The 18,423-nt window shown below is 43.0% G+C and overlaps 1 protein-coding gene across 1 annotated transcript in view; it reads left to right on the top strand.

Annotated features, from left to right (window-relative positions):
* The window catches only part of ZC3H12C (zinc finger CCCH-type containing 12C), a 98,161-nt gene that overhangs the window by 59,072 nt on the left and 20,666 nt on the right, over positions 1–18,423 (top strand). Inside the window, exons 4-5 of the mRNA XM_069202308.1 lie at positions 3,884–4,118; positions 10,993–11,099. Of these exons, the coding sequence (XP_069058409.1) occupies positions 3,884–4,118; positions 10,993–11,099 (342 nt within the window). The remainder of the gene's footprint in view (positions 1–3,883; positions 4,119–10,992; positions 11,100–18,423) is intronic.

The following is an 18,423-nucleotide window of genomic DNA, read 5'->3' as shown; positions in this document are numbered from 1 at the left end:
TTGTTCTCTGTGACAGGCCTTTCACCTTGGCTGCTGGCAGGAGGGATTATGATATCACAAATCAATTACAATAACTTATTACAGTTCAGCATCTTCGTAATTTCATTATTACAGTCTAAGGACTTCACAAGTTATCTGTAAAAGGAAATTCTACACAGACTTTTATACAGCAATTGCAGGCTCCCGTGTAATATACATGGAATTCTAGATGGGTAACTGTGAATAACAGAGATTTTATTCATCAAGGAGTTCTAAATGACTTCAAATAGACATCGAAAGTAAAGCTTAGTTTGCCTGTGATGTCCCTCAGAGCCCCGAGATGGAAAAAAAACTGGCATACTGCCATCCAGCTCCAACCCCACTGCACAACCCCCGACACTCCTTCATAAACTGAAAAAAATACCTTGCCTCCTGCCACACACCCACACCACCCTCTGAATATATGCACCAGCCCCTCCATCCCTCCACCCCCCTACAGCAAGCAAACTGGACAAAAAATACATGGTGTACTACCACCCACTCTCAAAGGTCCGATAGATCAGAGAGCACCCAGCCATTGGTGCCCATTCGAGCAGGCAACAGGCCTGGGTTCAGAGAAGGGAAGTACCTTTTGGCATAAGTTGCAGCAATAGCGGAAACAAAGCTCCTTCATTGTCACAGGCCCAATCAGAACCGCAGGCACGCGGCGCAGTGCAGGACCAGCTTGGGTGCACTATTGTGGAATATTGCAGATCCGCTCCAGCACGAACACATCTCTGCTCAAGGTTCACCGACACGCAGCGGCCCGCAGACCAGTGCAGGTGCTGCGCAGTGCAGGACCAGCTTGGGTGCACTATTGTGGAATATTGCAGATCCGCTCCAGCACGAACACATCTCTGCTCGAGGTCCACCGACACGCAGCGGCCCGCAGACCAGTGCAGGTGCTGCGCAATGCAGAAAGGGTGGTGCGGCCGCTTGCCCATTCACGCTCTTGTACCTCATATTGATAGTTTGAAAGTCAGAGACAGCAGCACATTACCTACCACGCTTGATGCATTTAGAATATACTCGCTTTAATTGATCACTTCCGTCATTTAATTTTAATGTCAATGCACCTGCATTATTTCCTTGTCCTCAACAAAATAATTTATCTTCATGCCCTTCACACACTACTGCAGGCAGAGATTGAGAATGGCTTTATAGATGACAGAGAAGTGTTGTGTTACGTAAATAATATTAACTGAAGTTTACATTTTTCTCTGCCAACATTTTCTAAATTGAGACCACCTTCCCAAGATGTTATTAATATCCCTTCCTGGATGTTATTAATACTGGCGCATAATGTGAGAAATGTATTCTATATTAATTTAATAGCATACAGATTGTGTCTCTGTAATTCCCCTTCATTCCACTCGGAGTTACCATTACATGGGAGTCTATGCTTGTGTCTAGATTTGCAAGATTTATGGGAGGCTTGGAGGCGAAAAGGGCTGCAGTTCATAAAGGCCTTCGGGGATTGGAGAGGGCACAGGGCATTTGTGTAAAACAGCCTCTTGAAAAAAACATTTTGTAGCCTTCGGGTACCAGGCATATGATATTCTGTGATGGAACTGCTTTAAAAAATGGGAATTGAGTCAGGTTTCTTGGTCTCAGTGTTTTTATTCAGGTAAAAATGCCAGTATCAATGCTAGCATGCAGCTCGAGGGTGAAGAGGGAATGAGGTTTCAAGGATGTGATCTAGTCTTCAGGGCAATAGTAGGAGACTGGGAGGATTGGGGCAAGAAATAAAAAGCCCTCAGCTCACTGGACCATTCATTGGTCAGCCTGCTCCCTTGCATGGCGGCTGGTAGTGGAAAGCTCATCCCTTCCCCGCACTTTTTTTGGTCACCTTTGTGGAAGCGGCAGTGGAATTGACAGGAGAGGCAATGGATCAGCGCATCTAATCCCATTTGCACTGGTCTTCACAGTGTTTCAAGAGAGAAGCGTAGAACAGCAAGAAAAGAAAACAAAATGTATTTGTTAACCCTCCGGAGGTGGGACTAATAGGCCATGATGACAGAAAGGTGATAGAGTGCCTAATTGAAAGTGCTTCAGGAACCCATTAAGTCACTACTAGAGTAACACAGGCATATTTCAATATGGCAGCCAGGCTGCCATACCTTTCCTGTTACATTACTAACAGTTCTCAGCAGGCCTGCTGTACTAGTGAACAATTGCATCAGCACTTCTGAGCAGGCCTGTCATAATTCTAGATTTTCGTTGACTAACTGCAAAATCTTACCTGTGTCGAACATACCCAGTGCTGCATTTAACTGTATATTGTTTGTTACAATTCAAAGAAGTTAACTACTATCGGACAAGACAGGACAAGAGACAGCTTGGGAGATATGATGTAGGCTATTCTTTCTGTGGAATATCAAAACACAGAAACTAGGAGTGAGACCCCTTTCCAACTTCCAGTAGCTCTACTTTAACACGACTCAGATATTTTTACGGACTCAGCCTAAAATAAAATAAAACATCCCATCAATTCCATTAAGGTCCCTAAGTTCACACTCTAACTTTCTCAAAAGGGAAGTGTTACCTGCAATGCAACCGCAGAGAAAGTCACATTGCTATGTCTGTGGCATTCATCATTTGTGAGTTAAGACAATTATTATTTTCCCTAACAAATGGTTTGTGTGGTATAATGCTTAATTCTCTCTCACACATTCTGATAGACTTCTAGGTACAGATTCCTCACCTTTTAAGCATTTTCTAGCTGTCATACTGGCTCCAAAAGTTATCTCATAGAACCTCAGCGCGCCGGTAGGTGGCACTGTGCGCTCCACACTGACGCCATTCCGCTACGGTAATGACGTGCTGGTACCCAACCCCCCAAGTAACCTGTGCCTAACCCCTTGCAGATATTCAGTCCTCCACTGTGCACAGCATTTGGTCACCACCAGCGGGAGGTGGGCCGCAGGGCCTGGCCTCTGACAAGGCTACGCTCCCAAACCCTTAACCCCTTGCAGGCACCCCGGCAGCCAAAGGCCCGCAACTGGCATTCTGTATTCTTTGATTGTTTAAATGTGTATGTTCTTGCGATCTGTTTAAGTCTGACAGTATGAAAAAATAAGGCTATACTGACACGCCTATATGAAAGGATGATCACAGTCTTTTCTAACTTGGAAGTAGTCCTAAGCACCCTCTTCAGCATTGCTTTCTCAGTCAACTGATGTCAGTATAACATCCCTGTCAAAAGGCGTAGCTGTTCATGCTAAAGCCCAAAAGGGTTGTTGTCAGAAACCTCTGTATCTCTCCATCCTCGGTTTTAACAGCCTAAACACCCATGACCTCTTCTGTCTGTGTCAATCATTCCTCAAGGCTGAGGACCAGAGAACTGGACGTCCAACTCTCTTCTCAGTAGGATCGTAAATTAAGCAATCAGAAGCATCTTGAGTCGTTCAAATCATCTTTCAGCTCTGACCATTGACAGGTAGGTGCTAAAGATTTAAGTCCTTACATTCTTGCCTCCATCACCACTGAGTTCAGATGGAAGGCCCACAGCTGCCAGCACATTTCGGACAGTATAAATCTTTTTACTCTTATCTTTTAGAAATGCCAAAAAATAACAAGCATGCCACATTCAGTCATCTAGTTTACATGAGGTTGAGGTTGTCATTACATTTGGGTATAGGCTTAAATATTTTGATTTTAGGATCTGAGTTCAGTGATGTGCAGGTCAATGCACCTTACAGCAGCGTTTCCTCTATTAGTACATGTATCTGCATTGCTTCAGAAGCGTTTTCTTTGGTTTCAGAGCAAATTATTAACAAATGAAACCGTAAGAATTGGTCCTTTGTGTGTTGTGCCAGGGTGTAGGCAAGGAATGCATTGCTAATTACACATATTTTGTTTTTAGATCAAGAAGTTTTACGCAAGCTGGAGAAGGAAAAGATTCTGGTCTTCACTCCATCCCGTCGTGTGCAGGGCAGAAGGGTGGTGTGTTATGACGACCGGTTTATTGTGAAGCTGGCATTTGAGTCTGACGGTATCATTGTGTCCAATGACAATTACAGAGATTTGGCTAATGAAAAGCCAGAATGGAAGAAGTTCATTGATGAGCGTTTGCTGATGTATTCTTTTGTTAATGACAAGTAAGGCAACATCACGGTTAGCATAATTAAGATAGTCCACAAAACTGTAAAATGATCCCTTTTCACTTGATTGTGTTTGTTTTTATATTAGTTGACGTTTTTAAATCCCTTTTTGGGGCTTGCTTAATTCTGCTGGTGGCGCCTGCTCCTTCACTTGGACTTGGATTCAAGAATAAGGGATGTGATTTCTGATTTGGGTATCAGGAGAGGAATGTAGGTGTTATGCTACAGGAAGGATTTCAGCTGCAGCACCACGACAATGTGGCAATTTACTATTTTTACTGGGTCACTGTTAGCATATCACTACATTGCCTGACTGTTATAAGTGGCTAAATTCATTTCAGCAGACCTTATCGCCTTTACGCCATAGCAAAATAATTAATTGTATGGGGCCTATCTTGTCTATGGGTATTGTAGAGAAATGTAAACATTGAGAATTGAAAATGATTGCCAAGCAGAGTAAAATAATTCAAATTGTAGTAGCCTGCTTTTGTCAGCTATGCTGTTAAACATAGACTCACTTTCCTTTGAAAAGTGGAAATCAGTAAAGTAAACGTTAAATAAATGTTTTTTGGGTGGAAATTAAATCTGGTAAAGTTAATTTATGGCAACGTAAGTGTATCTTGGGTTGATCCATCTATCAGTTTTTGTCAGGCACCATATTTCTAGACCTGGGGTTTCATTTAACAGTTCAGTGCCTTTTAGAAACTGTAGTTTTTGTTTGCTCAATTTGCCCATTACGTCTCATGGCAATTACTTGTAAAAGGAAAGCAAAAGGCTGATACAAGGTGTTCAGCATCAATGAAAAATGTGGCATTCTTAAGTATTATTTATGATAGTACTTGAGAGCTGCAGGTACTGAATTACAGTGCTACACGTGAATGATTATAAGAAAGAGACCATTAATAGAGTGAGCCTGTAAAGTGCAACGTATTGTTAGCTGAGGATAAGTTATAGAGGAACATGGAGGCTTATAACACTGCATGCCATAGAAGTCATTGCTAAGAACTAAATAGGTGTTAAGACTCTTCTCCATTCTTCACTTTGAATGTGATTTCCAGTACATAAGGGTAAGGAATTGTTGGGGGCGCAGGTTTTATTGGTCTGTGGCAAGGCCCCAGCCAGGCAGAATGTCACCACTCGCATCGGGGTGATTGTTTGAATGTTTAGATGCATGTGTCCCTGCAATCTGTCTAAGACTGACACCTTGAAAAAATAAAGATATGCTGACAAGCCTATATAAAAGGGTTATCACTGTCTTCTCTAACTTGGAACTAGTCCTTGTCAAAAGGTGTAGTTCTTCAGGCTATAGTTGCATAACTTTCGCTCACCTTGGGTAGCTTGGCACAGATCAGTGAGGATGATCACAGAGGCAATGTGTAAAGCAGTGGCACAGCACTTCCCCACCGCAAACACGCTGAGTGGCACAAATGAGACTTTACACACCGTGTAGATTCTTAAAAGATTGCATTCATCGTACATATTGTCAACACAACATGAGTATCATGGAAATCTGGGCATAAATCACATTTAACAATAGCGCTCACAATATTCAGCCCAACTGTGAGTAACACCAACGACAATATTTATAAGCGAGAAAACAATACGTTCCCTCCCTGCACCCTCTTGCGGTGACAAACGTTATCAGCACAAGTCCCACCCTATAGTTTACCAACTTGGATGTAACCATTTCATTCAGGGTGCGCTCTGGTTCCCAACCCTAGCAGCAATATATAAATACAAGGGATGTACTCATCCACATAGCACTGCAGCCTAGGCCACACTAGTAAATCATAATTGTCAACCTCAGGACTTCCCTGGCAGACAAACATGACCAGCAACACTCCAGGGCTGCCCTTGCATTCACCCGCACTCAGTCACGCACATCCACTCTGCACCGCCAGGCAGTGCCACGGATATCAGGTGGCTGGCTCGCGAGTGCGCACATACACACACACACACACACAGACTTGTACACATGCACTCCTGACACCCTAATGTGGTGTCCTGATATCCAGCTAGTGGATGCAATTGTGTTTGCAGGCACCCCAGTTCCCAAACTACCCACCATCCAGCTTTGACCATCCCACCCCAGTTCAAACCATAGATTGCATCAACCTTCCCCCTGAATACTAGGCCACTTTCGACCCTAGTCACTCTAGGCAGGATTCCGGGAACAAGATGGGAGGGGGAAGGAAAGATAATAGCCCATCCGGCAACAATTAGCAAGGAGGCGGTTTGGCTCCCAGTAGGAGGTTCACTCAGAGGTCTGCAACACACAGTGGGAGAGTTACTTGGGCTGCCCGTTAGCCAACATGGCGCCCAGCCCTGCCAGACAGTCAGCGTTACCAAATAGATATCAGTTTCGGCACCACTGACACAGAGGGGCACCATTGGGGAAAGTTGACTTGAATCACCCTCGGCAATTCCGATTGCCCACAACGAGTTACTAGGTCCGCACCCGCTTTACAAGGAGGTGCCACGTCTGGTGCACAAAGACTTGAGTTGTATCATGTGGTTACACTCCCATGTGAAAAGTGCTCAGTGCTGTACTGCTATGAAAATGAGGCACAATGTCAGGGCCACAATGATCTGAGTCGGCCTGACCCGATGATCACTCCAAAGACAATTCCCAATGTGGTACTTCCTCAGAAGGAGGTACTAGTCTGGTGCATGATGACTTGAAATGCACCAGACACTCTCGGATCCTCCCACAAAGAGCATATATCCTGCCCCTCTCTGGAATGAGCGCAACATCTAGAGCTCAATGATGTGAGTCGGTCTAGACCCTCCGGTCACACAAGGAAGTTAATTTCCATACCTCCCTGGAATGAGGCACAATATCTGGTGTGCAATGACTTTAGCCACGCCAAATTCCCTGGTCACACACTTTGATGCAAGTTCAGCCATACCATATGAGGCAGTGTATAGCACAACTGTGGTTGCACCCCAGCCTCCGAGAGTCGCAGCCTATGAACGGGGCACAGCACGCATACAAGAGAAATGAGACGCACTCAACACAAGCAGACCACCTGGGATCCAGCAGCGGGGGATCCCACCCACACCACAATAAGTCTTGGCATGCAGCTGTCCCCACAATTAAGGGCCACTTACCAGAAGTGTGGGCAATACTTGCAGGCTCCGCATCAGGTAACTCCGGTCTCCAGACGCAATACTTCACCCACGCTCATGGCGCAGCTGCCTGGTGGAGTCCAGCATACGATGTAGGTGCAGAAGAGGTACCGGCATCTGTAAATCCCTCACAGGAGGTCTTTGATGACCTTCAAACCCCACAGAGAACAGGGGGCAGTCAACCTGCCCTTGAAGAGCACACCTTTGGTTACGACACAGCAGCAGTCAGTCGTCTCAGGCCAGGCACAATACAGGAGGGGTGCACAGATCCCGTCCTCTGACAGGTTTTCTCCTGTGCACAACAGATTCCTCTGGCAGTGCCCACCACATTGTCCAGCAGCACTGATCCAAAGTTGTCATAGATGCAACTCGGCCTTGCTAAAGGATAGCACCCCTACTTATACTAAAGTGTGCCTCTGAATTTAGGGGTAGTTCAAAGGGTTCTTCTTTGAGCCACAGATGTCTCCCCTAAATTTCCTCCTCATCCGCCATGAGGACGTGGAATGTAGATCTTCATGTTTAGTGGGGCCATGCTCTGGCTCCAAGAGGCCAAGTGTTAGAAACCTCTCCCTCTAGTCGATCTATTCCAGGCCCAAAATAACAGGGGGCTGTCATTCTGGATACCCAAGTTTTATAGCTGTCACTTGGGGAATGCACAGATGTGCTCTTCCCCAGCATCAGAGGAATGGAGTTGAATTTAAAAGACACACAAAGCATTTTAGATTTGAGAAATGAATTCTAGAATCTAGAATTGAAGTGGCATTTCTAGTGCATTACTAATAAAACCACCTTTACCATTAGAAGGGGGTTGTCACTCTGAGTCCAATGATACCAAACATCATGAGGCTGCTCCTCTGCAATCCACTATTGCAGAGACATAACAGGACTCTTGTCTCCCATGTTACCTTATGGGCTCAGCACCTCTCACACGTGGGTGTTCCTCGTTCCCTGGGCACATGTGCCCTGGCGCACATATGAGCCTGCTTAGGCAAGCTGGATACTTTTCCTACAGCCCTCATATGGGGGAAAATGCACCTGTGCTGACCTGCACTATCAGGCTCACCCACTACTTGCAAATGTGCACACCCTGGCAGGTGAGGCCAGAAGTGATATCTTTGTAGCAAACCACATGTGTGCCAGTAAGCGCACACTGGCTATCACCCCTTCCAGGTGGATGGAAGGATGGCACCGGCACTTTCACACTGTATTTACGGTGGGAAAGGGCTCAGGGCCAGTCGGCCCCTTGTGAGAACCAGCAAAACCTCCTAGAAAAAAAGCGAAAAACTTGGAGAAACCATTTCCGGCGCGTGCCAGGTTTAACAGGATTCTACCTACATCTCTCTAGCGTCAGTTAGGCACATCTTGTATACATACACCCATCAATCATTCTGTCAGTCTGTCTATCCTTTTCTCTTTCCATTCATGGTCCAACTTTCCGTGTGTCTGAATATGTGTTCCCTTTAGTTGTGTGGTCTCTATGTGTATATGTACTTTTGTGTAAATCATGGCTTACACGTATTGCTCACTTTGTCCAACCCATTTAATGACAAAAAATTGTAAGAGGTAAGCCATGCCTAGTACATTTTTTTCCACATAAGTGGAAACATTTGACATTCTTAAGTGTGATTTATGATAGAACTAGAGAGATTGGTACATATATGTATATTGACCTGTGTTCAGGTATATGTATTCCCCTTGGCCTGTGTTCGTGGATGCATCTATTGCTGTTGAAGTGTATGCATGGGTGCCTATATGTCTTTTAATCTGTGTACATGGGTGCCTGTAGGTCTTCTCTTCTATGTGCATGCATGTTTGTATGTTTGGTTGGTTTATGTGCATGGGTAACAGCGTATTGGTCTGTGTCCAGAAGTGCTTTGGTCATTTACTGGAGAGATATTTATAGACGTGTTTTTCTGACTATTCATCCCTCCGTATGTCTCCATATATTATTCCAGTTACCCATCCATGGGAGTTTGCATGTGTCTTGTCTGTAATTCTATGTTTGCTATGTGCCAGACTCTCTATGAGATCATCTCTGTGTGTTTGTGTTGTCTGAGTGCATAGGTGCCAGTATGTTTATTGGCTTGCTTTACCTCTGCCCCTTTGTACTTGTTTTTTCCGTACATTTGCTGGTATGTGGCCTCATGGTTGGGTGTAGAAGTATTAAGGCTGTATGTGTTCGTGCGTGTGCAATCAGTCTGAATGTGTGTTTGTTTGTTGTTGCGCATGACATCTATAAGTGAGACATATTGGCTTTGCCATTCCTTGTTTTTACACGGATTACTCATGGGCTTCGGCTTTGAGACCTTGTTCCTCATTAAATAGGTCCGTCACTAAAAATACGATTTATGATTAAGTACTTGGTGTTATTCATTTCTGTAAGCCCTTCATTGCTCTTTTCATAAATTAGATAATGTAAAGCACGACTGAAAAGCAAATAAGCACATGTGGCACAAATAGCAGTACTGCCATTCTGCTTTCATCACTGAATAAATAGTTTTAAAGGGTCAATTAAAGATGTATGAAAAGTATGTCTTTAGTGCTCATTATTGTCTACTATTTCCAATTTATAGCAGGAAATTAATTTTAACATATCAGTTGTTTGTAAATCACACAATTTTTGTTACATCTTTGCTGTTCCCTTGGCATGGTTCTCAATTGGTTATTTACTGGGGTTGATTTTCTTGCTCTTTTTATTACCCTTAGGGGCATATTTATGCTACACCTTAGTGCCGCTATAGCGTAATTTTTTTTACGCTAAGGTGGTGCTAAAGTGGCTTTTTCCGCCATGCCATATTTACAAAGTGGTGCAATGCATGCATTGCCCCACTTAGTAAACCCTTGCGCCACATTATGCCTGTGCCAGGCATAATGTATGCAACGGGGTGATCCGGCAGTAGGAGGCCAGCAAAAATGACACAGTGAAATTTAACAGATTTCACTGTGCCATTTTTGGCATCATTTTTAACACCTGAATAGGCGTCAAAATGACGCTCCCATTGACCCTTTGGGCTTCCTTGCACTTTGCTACACGCTAATGTAGCAAAGCACCACTAGAGCGTCAAAAATGTTGATGCTATCGTGCTAACGACCTCCATGGTGCACCTTATTTTAAATATAGCACAACATTGGTGCCCATAGGTGCCTGTAGGGGGTGCAGAAAAAGTGGCGCATCAGATCTGATGCACCACTTTTTCTTAAATGTGGGCCTATCTTAACAGACATCCCAAAGATGGTTCAGAGAAACTAGACAGGAAGTGCAGGTTCACGTGGGAGGAGCAGAATGGTGAGGTGACTCACGAGCATCGCATTACAGAGAGCCTCGGGTGGACAGCCAGGTGTATCGGGTTACTAATCATGGCTGGACTAGGCATTTAAGGAGGCATTTAACAAAGTGCTGCAAGATGCAGCCTGCAGAAATATGAGAATCACTGGAAAAGAGCATGTGCAAGCGATGCCAATCAACAGAGCGAAGAGGTACAACAGGCCTGCCACGGAGAATATGCAGAAAGGGGCAGTGCTAGGCAGGGAAATAAAATGGGTCGAAAGAACCGGAGCCAGGAGTCTGGAATGCATGTCGTTTTATGAAACAGAGGGATGTGGGGAAAGATCTGAAATTTCCAACGATAGTGTATAAAATTAATCAGATGCCTACCCACTGCAGTGTGCTCACCTTCGTTCTTCCCTCACAGCAGCCCTTTTGTATCACCTGTGTCATCTTGACTTTCTCATTGCATTGCAGGTTTATGCCTCCTGATGATCCCCTCGGCCGCCATGGACCCAGTCTGGATAATTTTCTAAGGAAGAAAGCAATTGTGCCAGAGCATAAGAAGCAGCCATGCCCTTATGGTAACCCGATCTCTCCAAACGCTCATAGGTGTATCACTGTGTCAGTCTTACCACCTTCTCTTACAGTCGCCATTGGGGTCGCTCCGCTGCATGACGGCACTCCTTTACTGTGCTGCAGGGCTTGTTGGGCAGAATTGCATCGCAGTGTTGGGTTTGTCAGTTGCCGTTCCTTCTTAATATTATATACTATCAATCAGTGATTAATGGTGAGAATTTTTCTGGCACTAGGCGGAACAAAATACTTCCATACCTGCATGCAATAAAGACATCACAAAGCCACCTCGCAATCTTATCACCTCGTCACAGTTGTCATGGATTGTTTGTGTGCTCAGAGGCACAAGATTCTGGCCCAGAGACGGGTTTAGCTTGTTTTTTTTGCAGCCTCACGTATGAAAAAATCTTAAATTAAAAATATGTAGATTTGTACATCGATAGAGGAGCTTTGGATCATACATTTGTCTGTTAAACTATCATCACATTTTGACTCCTCTCCCCCCGTCCCCCCAAACAGCATGGAGCAATGGGCCAGCCCACTTCAGCCACTGGCTCTCTGGCATTGTGCGTGAAGGCGTTTTTCCTAATCACGTGTGCACATTGGCCTAAAAAGAAGTGCATTTTGTAGGTCAATACTTTACTTTGCCTGTCGTTTTTTTCCTTTCCGTTTTTTGCCCTTTGTTTATTTATTTTTCTCGTTCTTGTATTTTTAAAGTATGTCTTCAGGCTACAAAATATTAAAGACAATAATATGGTTTCTTTACACCAATTCGTCTGGTGCATTAAACCTAGAAAAGGGTTCTATGCCTTTATTTAAGTAAGAAGCACCCATACTATTATATTACAATTGTTTGAAGTGGTTATTTTTTTTTTAAGTTTAAACTGCCTATTTAGGCAGTGGCCTGTTTCTTTAAAGATTTGTGGCATATGCTTTCATAACAAATGAGGAAAAATTAACAATTTTACCAGTTTGCCAACGATAAAAGTATTGGTTTTGCAACTGCTTGTTTTACAGTTGCACTGGTCGTGGGGTGTATATTAGTTTGTTTATAAAGTATGTTTACCCTATGTTATCTGCCTCTGCAAGAGAAGGATATTTAGAAAAATCAGGATGTTTTATTGCGCACGCGAGGGATGGCGAAAACCCCTAATGAAAATCTAAGATGGGTAATTAGCAAACTAGTAATTCTGGTCTGAAAAGTCACAGTAAGTTCTTAGTGATGCAAAATGTCACTTTAGCTGCTGGTCGCGGGGTTTAAGCCTGAAGATTCTGATGGCTATATATGCTATTTGTGTTTGCCAAATTACGTTATAGCTTATGGCGAACATCTTTCTTACACCAGTGCTTTAACCAGTGTATAACAATATGAAACATTGTTAAAACTGTTTATATACCAAACAACATACACGTAATACCACATATATAATAGTACTTATTTAAAAATTATTTTGAAAACATTTACTCCGTTAATTACATGTGTGAAATAACAACGCATGTGCACCATCCAAACCTCATTTTGGAAATGATATCGAGTTATGTTGAGAGGAAACCCTGTCTTTCCCTGTTACACACCATCACTTTGCCAGATTAACCTCATATGGTCCAGGTCAGCATTTCCCTCTCCCCACCTAAATATTGTAGTTGCCACCTTCCTTTAGAGAGAAGTACCAGGTAACCTTTGAGGAAGTCGTCCAATCTCTCCACCTGTCAGAAAGACACTCCCACCAGACCTTTTCTAGGACCTCGTCATTAACAGTAACGCTCACAGATCTTGTGTGGGTAGTGTAGTGTGTGCCTTATTAAAGTTATAATTAGTTCATTCAGTGTACTTACACTTCAGAATTGTTATTGCGACCTGTGTTTTAGGACCATATTTTTACATTATAGTCATAGTTTTTTCTTTTTTTCTAAGACTTTTTGTTTGCTGTCAGTAATTAGAAGTTTTTATAAATTTACATATTAACACACACCCTGCTGTATGGAGTGCTGTACGATCAACATTTGTAGTAGAGTTCGGTAGAGGGCAAGTGGCAAAGGGGAAAAAAGAGGGAGATGGGCAGAAGGTGGGTCATGCGGACGCCTTAGCATATCCGAGAAGCCAAGAAGGAGTGCACGCCAAACGAGGAAGGGGGAGCCAGTGAGAGGGCTACAGTTCAGATAGCTGGGAGGTTATGACTCAATGGAAGGAAGACGTGGTTTGCAGGACCAGTAGAGTGTGGAAAAGAAACTAGGAGTGAAAGTCAGGTTGATGAATAAGGCATAATTCAGCAAAGCAGGAGAATCGACCCCACAGTGAACTAGGTCATTGCACTCCTTTTGCCAAAATAAGCAGAACAAGAACAAGCATTTGCAATTCAATGGGTCTCGTATTTGCTCGACTTAATTAGAGAGTGAGCAGCAAGGGGAATTTTATCTTAGATCATGCATAAGTGCATAGTCATTCTTCTAGAATCCATGTTAGTGCATTATGATAGCTAAGGTATTTTTCTTCTTTTCTACCGAAAATACCAGGTAATTTATCAACCTTTTGACAATACAAATCTGAAAGTGCCCAGTTCCTTCGGGAATTCAAATTGATGCTGTGATTATTTTCACATTAGCCCACAATTCGCCCATAATATATCACAGAATCAGCAATAGTGACTCTGTAGATATGGTTATGACAAACGTTTGTTTTTTTAATTTTGTTTTTCTTAATAAACTTGGTTCAGTGAATTTGCATGAAACTTAACAAAAAAGTTCCTCTGATTTGGGTCCATTTTAACTGCCATAGGAATCTTTGTATTTCGCTACAGAAAACAGATGGAAAAAAATTACACCAAACTCTGCATTAAAGTAGACCTTTACTCAAACAAGTACCTTTCCTTTTTTGGTGTGAGTCCGTTCAGTTGTTTTTGTGAATTTTGCATTATAAAAATGTGTTGTAAGTGCTGAAATGGTTTAAAAGTTAGAGTTATCTTGACCATTGAGATGTTTTTATAATAAAACAGTTGACATTCTAAGGAATGGTCCCCACGTACGAGTGTGTTTTTTCTGCGAATATTGGAGACACAGCAGATCGCGTTTGTCGGCAACCCTAGCTGACTGTAGCCTTGGAGAAAGTACAGAGTGAAATAACTGTCCTTCTAAGAACATATTGCTTTCCTAGGCGAAAGGACAAAAAAATATAGAAAAAAAGAAACCACACCGCAAATGTGGCTATTGCTAGAAAAATAAAGCGATGTTGAATAAAATGTAACTGGGTTAAAGTGCACAGTGGCAGGCCTACTTAGCTAAAATAACATGTCTAAAATATGGCTAAAATAGCTACAAAACACCCTCCCCCTGCTGGCCAAAGGTGGTTCAAAAGCTCAAGTAAAAATAAGTCTAACAGAACCCTTGCAATAAAAGCATATAAACATATATGTCAATAGTGACAAGTTAGGAGACACAGGAGCAGAGAAAAAAAAGGACAATTGAGAATCCACAAGTGGCGCAAAAAGGCCAAATTCAATTATCAGTGTCATTTTGGAAATCGACAATTACATCTGGGACAATTGAAGCCAGGAAACGTTCCACTTCGGCAGGTGGTAAAACATCCAGATCATATCCAAGAAAGACCACAGAGCTCTCGCGTCCAAAGCCTGAGCTGCAGCTGAGGCAGCAGCATTCCATGTCGTGCCCACCCTTGAGTTAAGTCACAGGATCCACAAAGGGCAACTCATAGACAGCTTCCCGTAGCAAACGCAGCCTCAACGCACATGTCTGATAATGAGCCCTCATCGAGAACATCAGCAGATCAGGGTCCAGTTAAAGTAAGCACAGCACTGAAAGACAGACTTCCAGTGCACATTCAATGAGGCACCAGAGGCATTAAAACACGGGCTGCACACAATCCAAAACCGATCGGAATGACAAAGACCAGTCGCACTCCAGTTGTTCCAGGAGTGGTGCTCTGAAATACTGCATTATACGTTCACGACACAGTAGCGCCGATGGAAGCGCTTTCAGTCCTCCTTGCTGCGAAGGGACAGCCATTGCACAGAAAAAGTAGCAACAGTAAAATGCCACCTATTATAGCCAAAGTAATCGAAAATAGTGAGTGTATGGCTGAAGGTATTAAGCCGAATATGGAGAAGGTGCAAACGAAACCAGAAGCAACAGCCTTAAAAAAGTGGGCAATTCCAGTAGTACTGGACGCATTAAATATTCGTTCCACAAGTTCTACAAAGTGCCTTGGAAAATTTGTGCTTAAAGGGGACTGAATCTCTGTCAATGACCTTGCAACCTGAAGTGCATAGGTCTCGTATGCAGTTGTAAGCGCCACCTGTTTTTGAAACAAAAAAGCCTTTAGTCTGCACAACTTGTCAAAATTCACATCAGAAGTAGGAACATGAGGCCAAACGTCTGCTACTCCTTTTAGTTGCAGAGAGGGAAAAAGGACATTCCACAGCATGTAACAATTTGGGAGACCGAAAGGATATAAGCTATTCTGCTCACATTCCACAACAGCTGTCACTGTTAAGGAGCACATAGCTACCATTTGAGAGCACCTGGAAAGCAGGTCTAATCAAGTGGACTGGAACTCCCTTCAGATAACAAGACGAATTTGCTGCGGACGCATTACATGCCCTGTGAAAGACAGCTGTTTACAAACCATTGAATGGCTCACAGAAGTCTCGCATTCACTACCGCTAAGAAAGACCTCTTTCATGCCATTGAAACATTTGTATAAGAAGGGAAGCTCCCACACCTCGTGTATGTAACTATCTCCCAGCTTTTTATGTCAGCCCACTGGAATGTGTTTCAAACAAGACGTGAATTGAAGTGTTGAAATGGGCAGATTTATAACCCCATGTATTAGCCACACAGCAGGTGGTATTTCAGCCACAGTAGAAGGCAACTTCTCCAATTTCTCAATATTTAACATGACGTAAATTTTCATGATATATTTGCCTTAATCGGGCAGCCGCTTCTTGTTGGGAAAGCTTCCATATTTCAGTGTCCGCATATAAGAAGCGTTTTCTGCATTGCCTTCTGGGGCCTAACAGGAAATCCTATAAATCTGCATTATTGGACAGGAGACTAAGATGTTTTTTGACAGCATCCAGTGAGAAACTCCTCAACCATTGCTGGCATAATTTTCCTACACTATATGTTGTCACTAAACCCAAGCGTTCCGAAGACATATAGCAAGGGTCCGGCCTATTTGTTCTAAAAACCCCCGTGGAGTTTACAAAAAGTATGTGGCACGCATTGGTGTCTACAGGCCATAATAACCACCCACCAGGACATGAAAGTGTTGTGTTAAATGTTCCTTTCTGGACCCATTCATCGAGCTGATCTTCAGACGCATTTATATATTTTTGCTATTTGTAAAATTTAGCAGGAGCGGGAATACTGGGCGCACTCAATCCCTTAATGTTTGCTAAGCCTTAACAACTTGTAGGTTGCACTGTTTCATTTAAAAATATAATTTGAACAGGAATCATGCATGCTCCAAATAAGGCTTTGCTTCCTCTTATTTGCCAATTTTTAGTTCCCCACACACACTTTTAAGTCAATCGACTTCAACCAGTACTCATAGCCTTCCGTAGCCAATCAGGAAACAAAAGAATTAGAATAAATTAATTTTGTATCTTTCAATAAAATTTTTGACTTTCCATTACAGGCAATTTGAAATAATATGACTCAGCATTTTTAACATTGTGCCCAGAAAAATATGCAAGCTTTTCAGTATATGTTTTGGTACCGTCTACTGGCGAAGTCGGCAGTGCATCCACTGTATGTATTTGAAAATAGTTCTTGGGGTACTCGCCCTGTGAATGAAATAATCTCCATAGTAATTATAAGAGAACATATCTCCATAATTTCCTTTGAATTGGTACACATCTTCATTTTCAAAAACTGTATAATACTGTAGATCAGACATCATAGCATCAACAGTTTTCACATCCCAATCATCAGAAACCACTCCAGGTGTAATTACATCATCCATAGAAAGTTTGCTTACATCTGGTATTTGAATGATCTCCAAAGGCCCATATGTATCAAATAATACCTTATCCCAAACAATCCCATCTGGAATTGGTATGACTGAAATGTTCACTAGTGACAAGTCTCTGCGAATTTTGTTTTGATGAAAAATATTGTTTTAGGACCTCATCCACCAGTTCAACTGTAGAGCGTTCAGAAAGGTAGTGACTATGTATAAGACAAAAGAAAACAATGACAAACCCAATCCAAATGAGTAAAGCAAGTACAGTTTATAAGAGCCAGAGATAGTTCCATGGAAGAATGAAATAGTTACTTTTGAGCCAAAGTATTAGCTTACATGCTGTTGACAGTTCTGTTGCAGTAGAGGCAGATGAGTCAGTGAAAGTGTCATTAACGTCGCCAAAATATCCAGAAGCAGTTTGTGCAAAAACTGGAGCCATGTTTTGAAGAGAACTTGCAGAAGACTCCCTTGTGGTTCATAGTAGACCATGCCATCCATTTGTGTAGAATTCAAATAAAATTAGTCATTGTCATCAGGGTTTGTTGTAGAAGTAGTGGTTAGTGGAACCAATGACAGCTCATTTTCCACACTCCCCAAGCTTGGAGAGGTATCAGCGTTGCTGTTGAAGACTTGTATGGGAACACCCTGGTCTGTAGTGGGAGGGATTAGGGTACTACCCAGGAGTCCCCTAGGTCTTCTGCGCAGGATCGGCCACATGGTGTAACTTGACATTGTCAATGGAGACAAATGGATTTTCTTTAGAATCAGGCAGCGGTGATAGAATGACAGTTCTGGTACTGTGTATTTCCAGGACTAGAACCAGTGCCCGATAAGAAGGATAAAACTCCTTTTTCACAGCAATCCTTTCATGCAATAGATCCCCAAGTTTTGGAATCCAGCCAGTAGCTGTTACTGGTACATCCCTAATTCCAGAGGAGGCAGCACTGGCATATTTATTGTCATCACAAAACTGTTCTATGTCCTGCAAGACAGTGACACGTTCATTTACGTCAAAGGGTGTATCTGCTACTTCCGCGCCAGGACCATCAAGATCTGGAACATACATTTGTGTTCCAAACAGGCATTCGTATGAAGTACACCCCCCCCAGGGACCTTCTGGGAAGATTGTTAAGTGCTCTCTGAGCTCCATACAGGTGTGTAAGCCAACTAAGTCACGTGCCTAATACTGTTAAGGATTCCTTTAAATCTCGGTTTCGTGGCTCCACAACACTATTTCCTTAGGGATGAAAGGGAGACGAGTAATGCTGTTTGACCCCTAATGAAGCCATGGCATCCCTGAAAGCCCTTGAGGCAAAAGAAAGGCCCTCGTGTGTAAGCCAACTAAGTCACGT

The sequence above is a fragment of the Pleurodeles waltl genome, chromosome 8, assembly GCF_031143425.1.
Source record: "Pleurodeles waltl isolate 20211129_DDA chromosome 8, aPleWal1.hap1.20221129, whole genome shotgun sequence".
In the NCBI taxonomy this organism is placed as follows: Eukaryota; Metazoa; Chordata; class Amphibia; order Caudata; family Salamandridae; genus Pleurodeles; species Pleurodeles waltl.
The sequence above is the reverse complement of the archived record's forward strand: the minus strand, read 5'-3'. Positions and strand labels throughout refer to the sequence as shown.